The sequence below is a fragment of the Lynx rufus genome, unplaced genomic scaffold (assembly GCF_022079265.1).
Source record: "Lynx rufus isolate CCGP_SWC_20201006 ecotype Redwood Valley unplaced genomic scaffold, mLynRuf1.p SCAF_1, whole genome shotgun sequence".
NCBI classification, from domain to species: domain Eukaryota; kingdom Metazoa; phylum Chordata; class Mammalia; order Carnivora; family Felidae; genus Lynx; species Lynx rufus.
In genome coordinates this window covers 108,843,456-108,859,771 of record NW_025814823.1, presented here as the reverse complement: position 1 = coordinate 108,859,771, position 16,316 = coordinate 108,843,456, and the positions used below count along the sequence as shown (strand labels likewise).

Genomic DNA, 16,316 nt, shown 5'->3' with positions numbered 1-16,316 from the left:
AAGAAGGACTCCTGGAAAATAGATCTGTTGGTCTTCCCAGGCATTGGGGCAACTTTGCCCTTTTATGGTCAGGTCCATCAGGAGCTTCTGTGGCCCGAAGTTTCTCTTGCCTTTCCCAGTAGCCTTGGCCATGCTGGCTTCCCAGAAACACTAGGTTCTAGCAAGGTGACCAAGAATCTTCCTTTCCCTTCCTGTTAGCTACATCTTCAACCCCTACCAGTGCAGACTGATCATGAATTACTCACTTCTGTATCCTCATTTAAGTTGTCAAGCTCTGCATTACCCAAAGAATCTATAGCTAATTCATAGCATTACTCGTTTTTTCTTACTACCCTATTTTTAGCTCTAAGGAAATTAATATTTAAACTCTCTTGGCTCAACTTACAGAAACAATTCTTTGTCCTCTGCAGTGCATAGTCACTAGAGTAGAAAACAGTATTGATTTATAAATGAAAAAAGGCTATGCCATTAAGATGGAAGTGGGAAGAAATTGTTCTAAGTAATTGTTTTGGCTGCTGGCAGATGATGGGAGAATGAGAGGAAAGCTGTTCATTTCAAGGAAGGGAGAACCAAAATTACAGAACACTGCCCAGAAGAGTGGCACTTACCTCCAAAGGCGAAGAGAAGTTGGCCATTTTGTGGGTTGAGTTGCAAAGCTGATTGGGTTGATTAATTTGTAAGGAGAAGGGACTGAATCTTCAGCTCACATGTTATAAAGCCTCAGGCCTTCTCTTTTAAACCTGACCTAGGGTCAGGTCGGATCCAACTGTTGAATGGTGACCTTGAAAGAGGCCCAGATGGGTTAGATGCCACCTTCAGCAGCCCAGACTGGCAGGTTCTTTTCTCTTCCCACAGGCTAATCTTGGCGGGTGTGTGCGGATGATTGTTACTGGAGCAGCCCCGGCTTCACCAGCAGTCCTGGGATTCCTCCGGGCAGCTCTGGGATGCCAGGTATTGCCTTTATGTGACTTTCCCTAGGGGCAATGGGATGTGTGTTAAGGCAGAGCAGGGAGCCCACTACACCCTCTACTGTATAGAGGAAGATCCTGGGGGCAAAATTTTAGTGGGACAAAAGCTCCCTCCTCTGAGGATGAAAAAAGGCACAGTGAAAGCCAGGATGATCTTGTGATATCCTGCAAAGTCCAATTGTATCTACTCTAGGAAAAGGGGTCAGATAAACTACATGTGGATCATCATTGTGCTGGAGAACCCATACCACACCTGCAATAGCATCTCTGAGTTCTCCATCCTGCAAAATATCTCCCAACCCAGAAAAAGAGCACTAGAGAGGGGGATCAAAGTTCACTGATGTTTTTTTATTTGATTCAGTAGGTTTTGTCATCTCTAAAATATTCATTTTTTCATTTATCTGTTCAACTAATATTTTCTTAAAGTTTATTTATTTTGAGAGATTGAGAGAGCATGTGTGTGTGCGCATGCTCTGGAGGGGAATATCTAACAGAGTTCAAGTAAAACTTACAGTAGGTTTTAAAATATTTGTCTTTGGGGTGTGTAGGTGGCTCAGTCAGTTAAGTGCCCAGCTCTTGATTTCAGCTCAGGTCATGATCTCTTACTGGTTGATGAGTTTGAGACCCACATCTGGCTCTGCACTGACAGTGTGGAGCCTGCTTGGGATTCTCTCTCCCCTCCTTGCTCTGCCCCTCCCCTCCTCACTTTGTATCTCTCTCTCTGTCTTCTTCCAGACATACGCTGACAACTGAATTATGTTACACATAAAATAGAAAATAATAAACCCACGGGCTCCTGGGTGGCTCAGTCGGTTAAGTGTCTGACTTCAGCTCAGGTCATGGTCTCATGGTTGTGGGTTCAAGCCCTGCATCAGGCTGTGCACTGACGGTGCAGAGCCTGCTTGGGATTCTCTCTCTCTTTTCCTCTCTCTGCCCCTCCCTTGCTGGTGCTCTCTGTCTCTCTCAAAATAACTAAATGAACTTAAAAAAAAATTTTGCCTTTAATACATATCATCCAAATGAAAAATAGAGTCAGTAGTTGAAAATAGGTCAGAAATCTTTAACCCAAACCACATAACCTTATCTACTAAGTGTCTGTGGTACAAATCACCCTTCTTCCAAACCAAGTGGTCACACCTGTTGTTTGTGTTCCGTTTCACCTGGAGAAACCTACCTCCAAAGCACCTCCCTCCCTCTGTCACCAGCATGGAGCAGCTAGATGCTCAGTGGGAAGTTAGCTGGCTGAAAAGGGAAGGCCATCAGCTGTAGGAGCATGTATACTTACAGTGTGGTTTTGTTTTCCATTTGAAGGTTTATGAAGGCTATGGCCAAACTGAGTGCACGGCTGGATGTACCTTCACCACGCCTGGGGACTGGACCTCAGGTAGGATGGCCTGTAGGTATGGGAGGGACTCATGGGGCACTGCTGAGTTAAAAACAGCAAGATCTCAAAAAGTGACAGAAAGAGAAGAAACAAACTGATGGTGATTATGTCTGGGTTGTGGCATTATGGATGTCGTTCTTTTTGTAACATGTTTTAGTATTCTCCAAGTATGTTTTGTATTTTCCTATTTCTTTTATAGAGAACTAGAAGTCATTTTAAAAAAGTAGTACATGACAGAATACGGTTCCAGGTAGAAAAATGCTTTCACTATCAGTCAGTATCAGTATATTGGATTTTGCAGGTTCTAAATACCACACAGCCTTGGTTGTGGTGGTTTTATAACAATTTTTTAATGTTTATTTATTATTTTTGAGAGCAAGAGAGACAGAGTGTGAGCAGGGGAGGGGCCGAGAGTGAGAGAGGGGGGGAGAGAGAGAGAGAGAGAGAGAGAGTGAGAGAGAGAGAGAATCTGAAACAGGCTCCAGGCTCTGAGCTGTCAGCACAGAGCCTGACGTGGGGCTCATACTCACAGACTGCGAAATCATTACCTGAGCTAAAGTTGGATGCTTAACCAACTGAGCCACCCAGGCGCCCCTGGTTGTGGTTGTTTTAGAATGAAGTAAGTAGGCTATGAATTGGATATTATTTACGAAAGAAAGGCAAGTTCATAGTGAATAGAGCACTATTTCTTTTTTTTTTTTTTAATGCTTATTTTACTTTTGAGAGAGAGAGAGAAAGAGACAGAGACAGAGTGTGAGCAGGCAAGGGGCAGAGAGAGGGAGACACAGAATCTAAAGCAGGCTGCAGGCTCTGAGCTGTCAGCACAGAGCCAAATGAGAGGCTCAAACTCATGAACTGTGAGATCATGACCTGAGCTGAAGTTGAATGCTTTACCTACTGAGCCATCCAGGTGCCCCAAGAGCACTATTTCTTAAAGGGCCATTTCTGAGGCTCTTTGGGAACTGGGGTGTCCTATGATGTTAATGTCTGGAAGAAAACAGCAACTTCAGGAAGGAGCAGCCCCTTTCCACGCCCTCATTCTGAAGAGATTCACTTTTCAAGGCAAGGAGGAAGCAGTAGGTAGCCCATGTATTGCCCATCACCAAATTTAAACCAAACACTGGAAGAATCTGAGAAGCACGGAACAAAAGAATCCTTGAGGATACCAACTTTCTCTGGGAGCCTGGAGCCACTCTTCATCCTTAAGTTTGCCCAACTACAAACCAGAAAACTTAGGGTGATGCACATGGAAAAGAAATATGCACAGTAATGTAATGCTATTTTCAGAACACCTTGAGGCAGTCAGCAGAAACATGATAGGTGGATTCCAAATTGAAATCATATCTGGCCACATCACGGACAGAAGCATTTTTGTCCACGTTTTATCTCTTCACACTCTAGTTGAATAAAGCCTGTCTTATGTATAAATTCTTTGATCTCTCTATTGCTGGAAAATTTACTGTAAGTACTGTTTTCTGAGATCCTGGAACAGTAGCTCTTTTCTTATTGTTGCCATCATATTTCCTGATTACTCACACATCCCCTTCTTTCTGAACACTCTCTTCCCTCTTAATGTCATCTTATACATTTTCCTATGTAAGATTTTTGAGGTTTTTGCCTTTTTAAATCATATTTACTGCAAAAAGTTGCAAAGCTATTGAGTATGAGAGGATAGATATCTTTGCACAGTATTGTAAAAGTTGGCAGCCTGTCATTTAAAAGAGAAACCAGAGTGTCAGCCTCATTTTTCATCTACGTGGCTCACTTTTCTTTCAGGACCTTGGCCAGCACCTGCTTAAAAATCCTCTACCTTGCCAGTGACTTGTGTTAACAACCACAGTTACTAGAAAATGACTTAGATGTAATTTTGTGGTTGGAGTATATATGACCAACAACATTTGAAGTCGTATCTTTCAGGGATGAGTTACCTCATCCTTGTCTCCCATTCCTTTGTTACTCAAAGTTTTATGTGTGGACCAGAAGGATCAGTATCGCCTTGGTGTCATAAGGGACATAGATACTTAGGCCTCATCACAGTCTGTATTTTAACAAGATTTCTAGATGATTACTATGCACATTAATCAATAGTCTGGTGACTGGAGGAAAAGTGATGATGACTATATATTATCCGAAAACCAAGGGTCTCACAATGGGAAAAAATGTTGAATATGGGCACTATTGTAAAAGGTCCTGATAGTGTGGTTGGTGTGGGTATGAACCCCCTACAGACCCTATTCAGGTTGGTGCTGGGCCAGGTGTGCCTGTCTAGCTTTTTAAGACTCAGATGTAAAACAGACCTAACAGAGATTGGCCTGTCCTTTCTCCAGACCTTTTCTTTTTTTTTTTTTTTTTTTATCATCAGTGCTTGCCTGTGACAAATGCTCATCTAAAGGTATATTGCTTTTCTGGATTGTGTGGGTGGCTCAGTCGGTTAAGCATCCAACTTCAGCTCAGGTCATGATCTCGCAATTCATGAGTTGGAGCCCCACGTCAGGCTCTGTACTGATAGCTCGGAGCCTGGAGCCTGCTTTGGATTCTGTGTTTCCCTCTATCTCTCTGCCCCCTCCCCCACTCGTAGTCTGTGTCCCCCTCTCTCTCTTAAAAATAAATAAAACATGTAAAATTAAATAAATAAAGATATATTGCTTTCTTTCCATAATTCCCCACTTTGACCACTGGAGGGGTTCTACATGGCATGGAGCATCTTCAGTGCTGAAATGGATCTGAACACTGACAAATGCCATATTGCTTTGGTGTTGTAGGGCATGTAGGGGCACCTCTGCCCTGCAATCATATCAAGCTCGTCGATGTCGAGGAACTGAACTATTGGACCTACAAAGGAGAGGGAGAGGTAAACTTAGGAATTTAGCTGTGCATGTCTGTGGATGCCACATAGAGTGAGTGAAAGGGAATTATTTTTCTTTCACCTTACATGTAAAGTCACTTTAAATTACTGATTTATTTGACTCTGTTTAATTCAGCATTTCATCTCCTATTTATGAAGGAACCAACCCCCAAGGTTGGGACTGGGCTGGTCTAACTCAAGACTTGAAATTCCCAAACTTTTTTTTTTAATTCATTTTTTTTTTTCCTAACTGACTTGGCCTGTTACTATGTTTCTGTCCCAGCAGAAACAGTGCCACTTGCAGCTAGGCCAGAAGGGGTAGGTAGTGCTGGCCTGTCCTTGTTTACTGTAAAAGAAGAGGGCTCAAGCACGTCTGGGGAATTAGCCAGTCATCAATACCTGAGGAGACCCCATCCAGTGTCACAAAGCAGCATATGCTAAAGGGAGGGAGGGAAGGAGGCCTGGGATGGCCAGGACAGGGAGAAAAGATGGCAAGGACAGAAGATGGTGTTTAAGAGAAGCGGGAGACAGGTGACAATCTGCTGGTAGCTGCTCCTGTCCTCTCTCTCTGCCACTGCATTCTCCACAGTGCATTTCCTGAGGAATAGGATACCTTATTCTATGTGTGTCTCACACCAGCCTCCCTTCAGGACCCCTCATGCTGTGGGCTGACAGAAACCTGGTGTTTGTCCCCACAGATATGTGTGAGAGGACCAAATGTGTTCAAAGGTTACTTGAAAGATCCAGACAGGACAAAAGAGGCCCTGGACAGTGACGGCTGGCTTCATACTGGGGACATTGGGAAATGGCTGCCGGTGCGTATGTTTGCAACCATGCCTCCTCATACATGCTGGTGGTGCGAGGGTGTGTAATCTGGTTCACTTCAGAGGCAAAAGTCTTCTCCTTACCTGCCCTGACAATTAGCCATTCAGGAACTGAATTAGCCATTCGGGGATTGGGAGGTTCTTCCTTACCTTGCCCCCAAAAGCTTTCTTGTCCATCCTCCTGATAAAGGGGATAGAGATCTTTATGGGAGGGTAGAGCTGGAGTTTAAGATCCACTCCCTACCTTATCTCTTTCTCTGATACAGATCAGACAGTGCTGTGGAATCCAGTGGGTGGAGTGCAAGACACAGGGAGTTCATAGCCCTGGGAGGTCTGAGAAAGGCAGGGCCCAGGAGCCCACAGATGCTGGCCCCTAGCCAAGAGGTTGCACCGAGCAGTGAGAAAAGCTTGGAACTGGGTGGGAGGGTATCTGAGTTCCTTTGGCTCCGTCAGCAGTTGCTCTGAGGCCTTTTCCCGAAGTCTCATCCCTCTCTGGGGCCACAGAATTTTTTGTGGAGTAAAAGAGTAAGGCTACATGACATTCTTTGGCTGTGACACAGCCAGACCCAGTTGTTGGGCCTCATTCTGGCATTTGTAAAGTGGGGATAATGACACTGCTTACCTCTACGGTTGTTGTGAGGAACAAATGAGTTACACCTGCAGAGCAGTTAATACAATGCCTGGTGCACGGGACATATTTAGATAAAAACTCTGACCAGGAAAAGGCTCTGTCACTGGAACCAAGAGCCTCTCCCCTGATGCAGCCCACCCCACAAATCTCCCCTGTGTCTTTGGGAAGTTGCTAAGGTTTAGGGTGGCCATTCAGAAACGAGTTTGTTGGGCACATGAATGATGCTGAGCCCTGCAGTGGTCCTCTGGGCTGGTGAGCCGATTTGCCCCTGCTTGAATTGAGAAACCCTCATTCCTGTAGCAGACATGGAAGTATATCGTATATGTACCCTGGGCCAGGGACTCTGCTCAGAGGAAAGATGCATCTTTAGACAGTTCACAGGCCAATATGATGGGCATAAGCTGAGGGCCATGCTCACCTGGGAAGAGGCAGAGGAGGACAAGCACCTGCTGGAGTCTTCGGATGTGAGTCATGTTCTGAGGAGAGAGGAGAGAGTGAGGGTGGTCAGAGCAGAAGTAAGAGCGCATGCTGAGTAGAGAGACACTGGAGGTGTGAGGTAGGTGATTCTAATTGAGGCCCCCCAGGTGTGGAGGAGGGGGCCCAGAGAGGCAGCAGGGTCCTGCAGGCCAGCTAAGGGGGGATTGTCCCATCAGCTCAGGAAGCTTGGGCTCAGGGCCCCTCACTTACAAAGGTAACTTCCAAGCCTCTGCCCTTCGTTTCATCTTATTTTTCTGAAAGAAGGAGGACCCTCAAGTATGGAAACTGCTTGAAGCTCCACAGAACCTTGGATCTGCTCCTGACTCCCTATAATTTGGATGCAACCACCCACCTTGAAGGGTGTTATAAGAAGCAAGTAAACTAATTCATGTGGAGACCTAGTGTTGTGATTCCACTAAGAGCCTAAGACAGCAGGCAGGCGGTCTGGAGGAGTCCATTTTTTAAAAATTATTATTGTTTTGAAATAGTATTAGATAGATTAAAGAAAAGAGATAAACTTCTGATGCAGAAAGACTTAATTCAAATCCTGGTTTCCCTACTTTCAAGCTGTGTGACTTTGGAGGAATTAACTAACCTCTCTCATCCTCACTTTCATCATCTGTAAAATGGAGGTGATGACAACCAGCTGAGGGGATGCCAGGAGGGCCAAAGAAACCAGTATAGGGAGAGTGCCTAAGGTCCAGCCTGGGTTTTGAACGACACAGAATCGGTTGGCTTTTTCTTTTCTGGAGAGATTGCTCTGCTTTGGCTAATCAAACAGATAGAGGGGAGGGACAGAGTGTATGCAGAAGCCCGGCCAGGAAGTGGTTTTGATGGGAGAAGGAGGGGGTGTGAGAGGGATTTATGATTGAGGACAATGAGCCTGACTGTTAGAAGTCCCAGGAGAGGCAAATACCAAGGCCATCTCCCAAGTTTGGGGCATGGGGGCTGGGACAGGCATGAGGAAGACAGAGATGGGCTTCCTTAGTGGTCTGTTTGTAACGTGCAGGGCAAACGGTCTGGTTTCTGAAGCGTTCTGAGTGTTAGGTTCTGGGCCTGCAATTCAGTGAAGAAGTTTGGCTGGATGGTTAGGCAGAAGTGGGAATGGCCAATGAATGAAGAAATAAATGGGGGTTATTTCAAGTAACATTGTCAGTGGAGGTAAGGAGGGTTGAGCCAAGGAAAGAGACCCACCTCTTCACCTGAGAAATTCAAAGAGGTTGAATAGAGTCAGTGAGGTGGGGGGAAGAGGGGTTCTAGAAGCCAGGGCCACAAGCACTCACTGACCAAGGGGTGGCCTGCCTGCTGCAGAGGCCCTGGAATGGTGAGGACTCCTGATGCATCTTGTCTGTCAGGTAGGAGCCTCTACCAGGCTGTGCTGTATGCTGGGCAAGGGAGAGGCCACTCTTTGGGAGTAGAAGCAGTAACTGGGCAGAGAAGCCTAGGCTTTGTTTGAAGCAGTGAATTTGAAGATGGTGGTGAGAAAAGGGACAGTTGGAGCAAGGGCCTGGGTGAGAGGGGAGCCAGGATACAGGTAGATGGGCCTCCTGAGGACGGGGACACCTGTTGTTGGGCATGAGGGTGGCAGGCATGGGAACAGAGAGTTGGGGGAGGGAGGTAAGTGCTGAGGGTAGGCACTCAGGGTCCAGCAGATCTTGAAAAGCATCAACCTGTGGTGCAGGGTGGCCCTCTCCAGCCACACAGGGGACATGTAAGAGCAGAGACCTCAGATGAAGGAGCAGATCCAGGTGGGGTTTGCAGGGTGGGATGGGACAGGGGTGAGGGGCTATGGCACCATTGAGTCAGGGGTTTCGGCTCAAGAATGCTATCTTTTCACGAAGCTGTTTGTCCAACTCCACAGGCAGGAACTCTTAAAATTATTGATCGGAAAAAGCACATATTTAAACTTGCTCAGGGCGAATATATCGCACCCGAGAAGATTGAGAACATCTACATACGGAGTGAGCCTGTGGCACAAATCTTTGTTCATGGGAACAGCTTAAAGGTGAGTCTCCTGTGCTTCAGCCCTTCCGTGTGTACTGGGCCTGCTGAAAAATCTAGAGTTATTTGGGAATAATTTCATAAATCTTTGGTACTTGATTACAGTGGTAAACATTAATTTCCAGGCAGACACTGATATTCTCCTACGTATTAGATCATGAGAGAAAATTCTTTTTTTAAAAAATATAAATGTTTATTCATTTTTGAGAGAGATAGCATGAGCTGGAGAGAGGCAGAGAAATGTGAGATCATGACCTGAACTGAAGTCGTATGCTGAACTGACTGAGCCACACAGGTGCCCCATAATTACTTTTTTAAGATGTTTATTTATTTATTTTGAGAGTGAGAGATCAGGGGAAGGGAAAAAGAGGGAAAGAGAAATCCAAGCAGGCTTTTCGCTGTAGTGCAGAGCCCAACATGGGGCTCCATCCCATGAACCACAAGATCATGACCTGAGCTGAAATCAACAGTTGGTTGATTAACCAACTGAGACACCCAAGTGCCCTGAGAGAAAATTGCTTTTAAATGAGAAATCTTACTTGCTTATAGTTTGATAAATTGCAATTAGGTAAATAAGTTGCTTGAAATAGTAGTAATGAACATTCCCATTACTTTTAACTTAGGCTCCACCTACTTCCAAGAGGGATTTTGAGGTAAGATGCCAAAGCAGGATTCAGGGTTTCTGCTGTTTAGATTTTGAAATATGCAAATGAACTTTACAGACAAATGGGTACAGTATTGCAAATAATGGTAATGATGATAACATAGCTTAATATATTGGCTCAGTATATTAAACTATTATGTTAACATAGTTTGGGATTAAATTATTTGCAGAGGATTTATATTTATTCTCCTTTCAGCATCATTTACACTTGAAGTCAGCAAGATCACTGTGAACATATTCTGTGCTATCATTGCATTTATATAAACAACTATCATTAAATTATTTTTTAAGACAATGCCCTTAAAAATTAAAATGGAATTCTTCATGACTGGGGACCATATCAATAAAACATTTTCAAACTGGTGAGAAACCCTGAGAAATACATGTGTTTTGGTTCATAGAATTTTTTGAATGGCATCCTAAAGGTGTTCTCATTTAAGATGAGCATGAAATGATCTCATGGTTCGTGAATTCAAGCTTTGCATTAGTCTCTGTGCTGACAGCATGGGGCCCCCTTGAGATTCTCTCTCTCCTCTCTCTCTGCCCCTCCACTGTTCTCTCTCTCTCTTTCTCTCTCCCTCTCAAAAAAAAGAAAAAAGATTGGCATGAGAATCAGATACATGTAGGTCTAACTTTACTGATTCTTAATCACATTAAGCTTATCCTTTATTAACTTTTTAAAAAAACTTAAGGGGGGCACCTGGGTGGCTCAGTCGGTTGGGCATCAGACTTCAATTCAGGTCATGAAGTCACAGTTAGTGAGTTCAAGACCCGCATCAGGCTCTCTGATGTCAGCTCACAGCCAGCTTTGACTCCTCTCTCTCCCCTGTCTCTCTCTGTCCCTCTCCCTCCCGGTCCCCCCAGCTCGCTCTCTCTCTAAATAAACATTAAAAAGAAAAAAATTTTAAAAAGTTAAGGAAATATATCAGAAAATAGTCAAGATGTGTGTTGTTTTGATGGAAATGTATCCTAACATAAGGATGTACTTATTTTTAGAAAAGGGTGGAATTTGAGAATACCAAGAGATTATTTTTAATGCTGGACCACAAATAACCACTTTGAAAGCATTTGTAATGACTGTGTTTTCCTTTGGTTGGGATTGCAGGCCTATTTGGTGGGCATTGTTGTGCCTGACCCTGAAGTCATGCCCTCTTGGGCTCAGAAGAGAGGAATTGAAGGGTCATATGCAGAGCTCTGTGCAAATAAGGTCTGTACCTTGGCTGCTGGACCTCTTATGTTACTGTATAACGGGAGGACAGAAACACAGGAAAGCAGTGGATTTTGAACATGTAGGGAAATTTCTGACTTGACTTTATAAATGGTAGAAATCCTAAACTAGAGGTTCATCTTTTCATTATTGTTGTTGAAAAAATGCAGATTTCTTCTTAGAGAGTTGGATAAGCTGTTGAATTTTAGAGCTGGGAGACATCCCAGGAGGCTTGTCCCACCCTGCCATTTTGCAGCTTGCAGGAGAGTCCAGAGAGAGAGGGGGTTTACCAGAGGCCACACAGTTGATAGAGCTGCTTAGCAGCAGTATCCAGTGTGACTGTAGGCCTTCTAACTCATTGACCTTGCTCTCTCCAAATGTGAGGTGGCTTTTGTGTGCACTGGGCTTAGTCAGTCATGGAATTGAAAAAGTAACTCAGTTCTTCCTGCTTAGAGCTTTACCACTCACACCTTCCCGAAGCCTCTTGGGCACATGTAGGGTCCTAGAGAAGAGATCCCTGTGCTCTGAGATCTCTGTGCTCTGGCTCAGCATCATCTCCTCCAGGCTCATGGCCCATTTTTCAGCAGCATCCATTGATCCTAGTGCTCCCACTGGGTCCTGGGCTCTTCTGGCGGTGACAGGATCCCTGGGACTCAGTAGGCTGAACAACGAGCCACCTTAAAAAATGGATGGTCCCCTAGTCTGTTCATGGCCACTCCTCTGGCTGTGCCTGGCACTTACTTGCCTGATGAGAGGTGGTGGCTGTGTGTGGCCTGGAGCATCAGCCCCAGTGAGGGGGGTGGGGATTGGGGTGGGTGTTGGCACAACCATCAGCTGCATTTTGCTCAAAACTCGTTGTTTCCTGTACCTCCATTTTGAAATGTGTTTTTGCCTTGTAATTTTTCCTATATGGTTCAATTCAGGAGCTGAAAAAAGCCATTTTGGAAGATATGGTGAGGTTAGGAAAAGAGAGTGGACTCCATTCGTTCGAACAGGTAACTATTACCTTCCCCATGCCTTGTTATAGCCCTTTGTGCAGTGACAAAGATTAAACCAGCCCATGGTGACCCTGACCTAGATTCTCCACCCTCCATGCTGCAGCCCGTGGGCAGGCTATGTACCGACAGACCCCTGAAGGCCTGTTCCACGCCAACTCTGTGGCAGCCTCTATCCTGAGCTAAAATAGGTCATATGAGACTGCACTTGCTGTCCTCCTGATCACAGGCATTGGTAAAGCTGAAATATTACCCTCACTGTCACTAGCCGAGTATGTGCACACATGGTTGGCCTGTCTCCACGCTGCCTGCAATACCTAAGACCCGAGTTCTTATTTTTATTTTTATGGAGACTGTCTTCTTGCCTGTGGCAGGCAAACTTAGTTGTTAGGACATTGGAAAGATCATGTTTCTTGGGCCCATGATCTATCAGCCCAGCGTGTCTACCACAAAGGGGAGGAAACATAGAATATGCTGGGAGATGAGACAACAAGCAATACTCTAAGACTCTGTCTTTGCAGGTTTGGGGTTCTTACTGTAACTGAGTTCCTAAACAATGCAAGCTTGGTCCTACTCACCTACACCATTTATACATCCTCTCTAGTCAAAAAATCTAAAGAGAAAAATTTATCAAGTAGAGAAATATTAATATTCTGAATTTTAAAAAAAATTTCCAGGATGTCTTTAACATAATCATTTTTAATAAAATTATATTTCTCCAATAGGGTTCCCAAATACAGTGTTAGGGATCTGGATGGGTTGTGAGAATTTGGAGTTTTGTATGTTCATTTTAATGAAAACCTGAAAACATTTTTAAGTCAGTTTCCAATATAAAACTCTAATGGCAAGTATTTGCAATCAAAAACCATTTCTGCAGAATCAGACTTTAGTTTCTTAAGTTTCAAACTGATGAAATCTAAGCATAGTTTCAGAATTGTTTTCTTTTGAAATGGATCTTTATATAAATCAAGTTTGAGAAACACTCCTTACCCTCATCTGTCAGTATCTAAGGCATAAAAGGTTTGTATGAATAAATCTTCATTAAAAAAAAATTATAAAATTGGAGGCACTCAGGCAAGGTATTTCTGGCATAATTATTTCAATTTCTAAATTTGCTAGGATGGACCTCCGTGTCCTTCCATTAAGGGGAGCTGTGTGACTGGATCATATGATGATGTAGAGCAGGGGCCACATATGGGTGGTCCACAACCCATTTGTTCTGGGCCTACATGTTGGTCTGAATGGGGAGCTATAAGGGCCCTGGGGATGCACTGCCTAAGGGGATTAGTTCTGGCCACTACCTTTGTGATTTCCGAGGCCAGCACGCCCCCTGCTGGGCTTGGGATGCATGACCTGCCCCAGGACTTGAGAGTCTTAACAGTTAGATTCTTATTCATGGATTGTCAACTCTTAAGATTATGCTGAAAGGGGACCTTTGGTTAGGTTTCAGATGTTAACCACTGCTCAAATTAGAGCTTTACTGAGAGGAGATGTGTTCTTGTCTTCCCTTATTCCTTAAGCAGTTTCTGCTCTAATTATCTGCCCTCACCATGGTAACTTCAAATACAGGGAAGTCATGTGGGTATCCCAAAGGCCTGAGTTTTATTGCCAACAGTGTCACCTCTTCATTTTCTCTGTCCTCCTTCTCCTCTTTGTCTGTGTGCATCTTCCCCTCCACAACCAGTGTGTAACCTCAGCTGACCACAGGAGAGCAAAAACCAGGCCTTCATGCCTGAGGAGGATGTGTGCTCCCAGTTGTGTTCCAAAGATCAGTATAAATTCTTTCAGTTAATCTACGATTCACTGTCAGCTTATCCTTTTCCTTTTTCCTCAAAAATGAGTGATCAGTTAAGGCTTAACACTAATTTTTTTGAAAACCACACAAATAGACAACCAAGCCTAAGGCTTAAATCATTCACCAAAAGCTTTAGGAGTTCAGGCTTACTGAGCAGGGTTGATCTGAATTAACATTTGAATTAGATTAAAAATTAATGTAATTTAATTTTCTTTTTTAACTTTTTTTTTTTTTTAATTTTTTTTTTCAACGTTTATTTATTTTTGGGACAGAGAGAGACAGAGCATGAACGGGGGAGGCGCAGAGAGAGAGGGAGACACAGAATCGGAAGCAGGCTCCAGGCTCTGAGCCATCAGCCCAGAGCCCGACGCAGGGCTCGAACTCACGGACCGCGAGATCGTGACCTGGCTGAAGTCGGACGCTTAACCGACTGCGCCACCCAGGCGCCCCTTAACTTTTTTTTTTTTAATGTTTATTTATTTTGGGGACAGAGAGAGACAGAGCATGAATGGGGGAGGGGCAGAGAGAGAGGGAGACACAGAATCAGAAGCAGGCTCCAGGCTCTGAGCCATCAGCCCAGAGCCTGACGCGGGGCTCGAACTCACGGACCGCGAGATCGTGACCTGGCTGAAGTCGGACGCTTAACCGACTGCGCCACCCAGGCGCCCCAGTAATTTAATTTTCAAAAACAGTTCCTAGAATGAGACCAATTTTTATTAATTTAAGGAGATCTTTGGAAGATATATTTTAATGAGTAGATGGGAAGCATTTAAAATAACTCTATCAGTAATTAAAAATGTAGGTGCCTGGGAAGTTTCTGAGCACATCTAACAATGATATATAACCATTTTATTAACATTTATATGCCTTATGAGTTTGTATAGATGATGCAAAGTGAACTTTGACACTTGATAGATAGATTTTCCAAATTCTGGTGTTTTCACTGTCATTCAAAATATGTTATTGTATTTCCTGTCACTGAAATGAATACTTACCTAACCAATTTGACTTTAAATCAGGAAAAAAAAATTGAATTGAGCATTTCCCTAATTAATTTTTTTTACTTTATCTCTTCTGTCCTAAATTATTCACTCTGTGTTTATTATCTCCAAGCAATATTATGTGTTTCATTCACTAATACCATTTAAAAGCTTAAATACCATGTTTCTTCAAAATTATGGGAAGTTTTGTGCTTTAATGAGTTGGCACAAATTGACACTTTTGAAGTATTTTATTCCAGTACAATATTTAAATGTTACAGTATTTCTAAATTTTAAAAAACCCTGTAGAATCACTTTTCAGTGACAAGAGTGTAGTTCCAGAAAGGAAGCTAACATTAAGCATCTCCTTCCTTCCTTAAGAAAAATTTTGCTTATTACAAATTGGAAAATGAGTTTCATGTTGTGTTAGGCATAAAGGGAGAGCAAATCCCTTTACAAATCAACAGTTTGGTTTTATTAGAAAATATGTAATTATTTATAGAAAATGAAAATTTGTTTTATCATTTATCATTAAAAATTTTTTTAATGTTTATTTACATTTGAGAGAGAGAGACAGAGCGACAGAGCCTGAGTGGGGAGGGGCAGAGAGAGAGGGAGACATAGAATCCGAAGCAGGCTCCAAGCCCCAAGCTGTCAGCACAGAGCCCGACGTGGGGCTCGAACCCATGAACCGTGAGATCATGCCCTGAGCTGAAGTTGGATACTTAACCGACTGAGCCACCCAGGTGCCCCTTATCATTGGTTTGCTTCTAAAAAATACTATACATTTGGGACCCACAGTTAAGGTTAGTATTAGTTAAAAAACTGATTTGACCCATTTTTTCCCCACTTAACTGACTGGACTTTTAGTCACTCAGGCAGTCTGTGTCGGTATTTTCACGGAAGAATTAAAATAGACCCAGAGCTGCAGGTCAGACTGGAGCAGGAACTGGCAGCCTGGCAGCAAGCCCCTAATCTACTAACTAAGGGAGTTAAAGGTGAGCCAGGTGCCACATCCCTTGGCTTCCTGCAAGGCTGTATTTAGTGATACTCCCTGTCCTCAAACAGAGGGAGTATCACCAAATACTATTTTGTAGGGAGCCACACCGAACTGCAGATGCCCCCATCGGCCTCTAGGTTTGCTGGCAGATCTACCTGTTGATTCAGTCCTTCGTTCCTAAGATAATGTTTTCTTTTATAGTCTATGTAGCATCTAAATAGCATTAGGTAGCCCTCCCTGTGTAATTCATCTGCCCTGTACTTTATTGTTTGTAGCTTCTGCTTGTCATTGCTAGATTTTCAAAGGTGCTCGCCCCAAGTCCCTGTACTGAACATGCACTCTTGTCCCAATTACACAGTGTTCACCATGTTGGTTTTAGGAGCTAAGATGAGCTGAAACCCAGGCTCCAGGGACACGGCAGATATCATATCTTGGCATTTGCTTCTCCTTTTACCATTGTATTATTAATTTCATTTACAAAAGAAGGTGAATAGATCATTTGCACTTACCAAAAGTCTTTACATGATGTCATTTCTATCAGAAGA

General features: G+C 43.7%; 1 protein-coding gene across 4 annotated transcripts in view; it reads left to right on the top strand.

Moving 5' to 3' along the window:
- ACSL6 (acyl-CoA synthetase long chain family member 6) overlaps positions 1-16,316 on the top strand; it is a 43,038-nt gene that overhangs the window by 20,399 nt on the left and 6,323 nt on the right. For all 4 annotated transcript variants that reach the window (XM_047095099.1, XM_047095210.1, XM_047095168.1 and 1 more), the window contains 7 exons: positions 856-951; positions 2,280-2,352; positions 5,115-5,203; positions 5,896-6,012; positions 8,991-9,134; positions 10,900-11,001; positions 11,925-11,996. In XM_047095099.1, the coding sequence (XP_046951055.1) occupies positions 856-951; positions 2,280-2,352; positions 5,115-5,203; positions 5,896-6,012; positions 8,991-9,134; positions 10,900-11,001; positions 11,925-11,996 (693 nt within the window). The remainder of the gene's footprint in view (positions 1-855; positions 952-2,279; positions 2,353-5,114; positions 5,204-5,895; positions 6,013-8,990; positions 9,135-10,899; positions 11,002-11,924; positions 11,997-16,316) is intronic.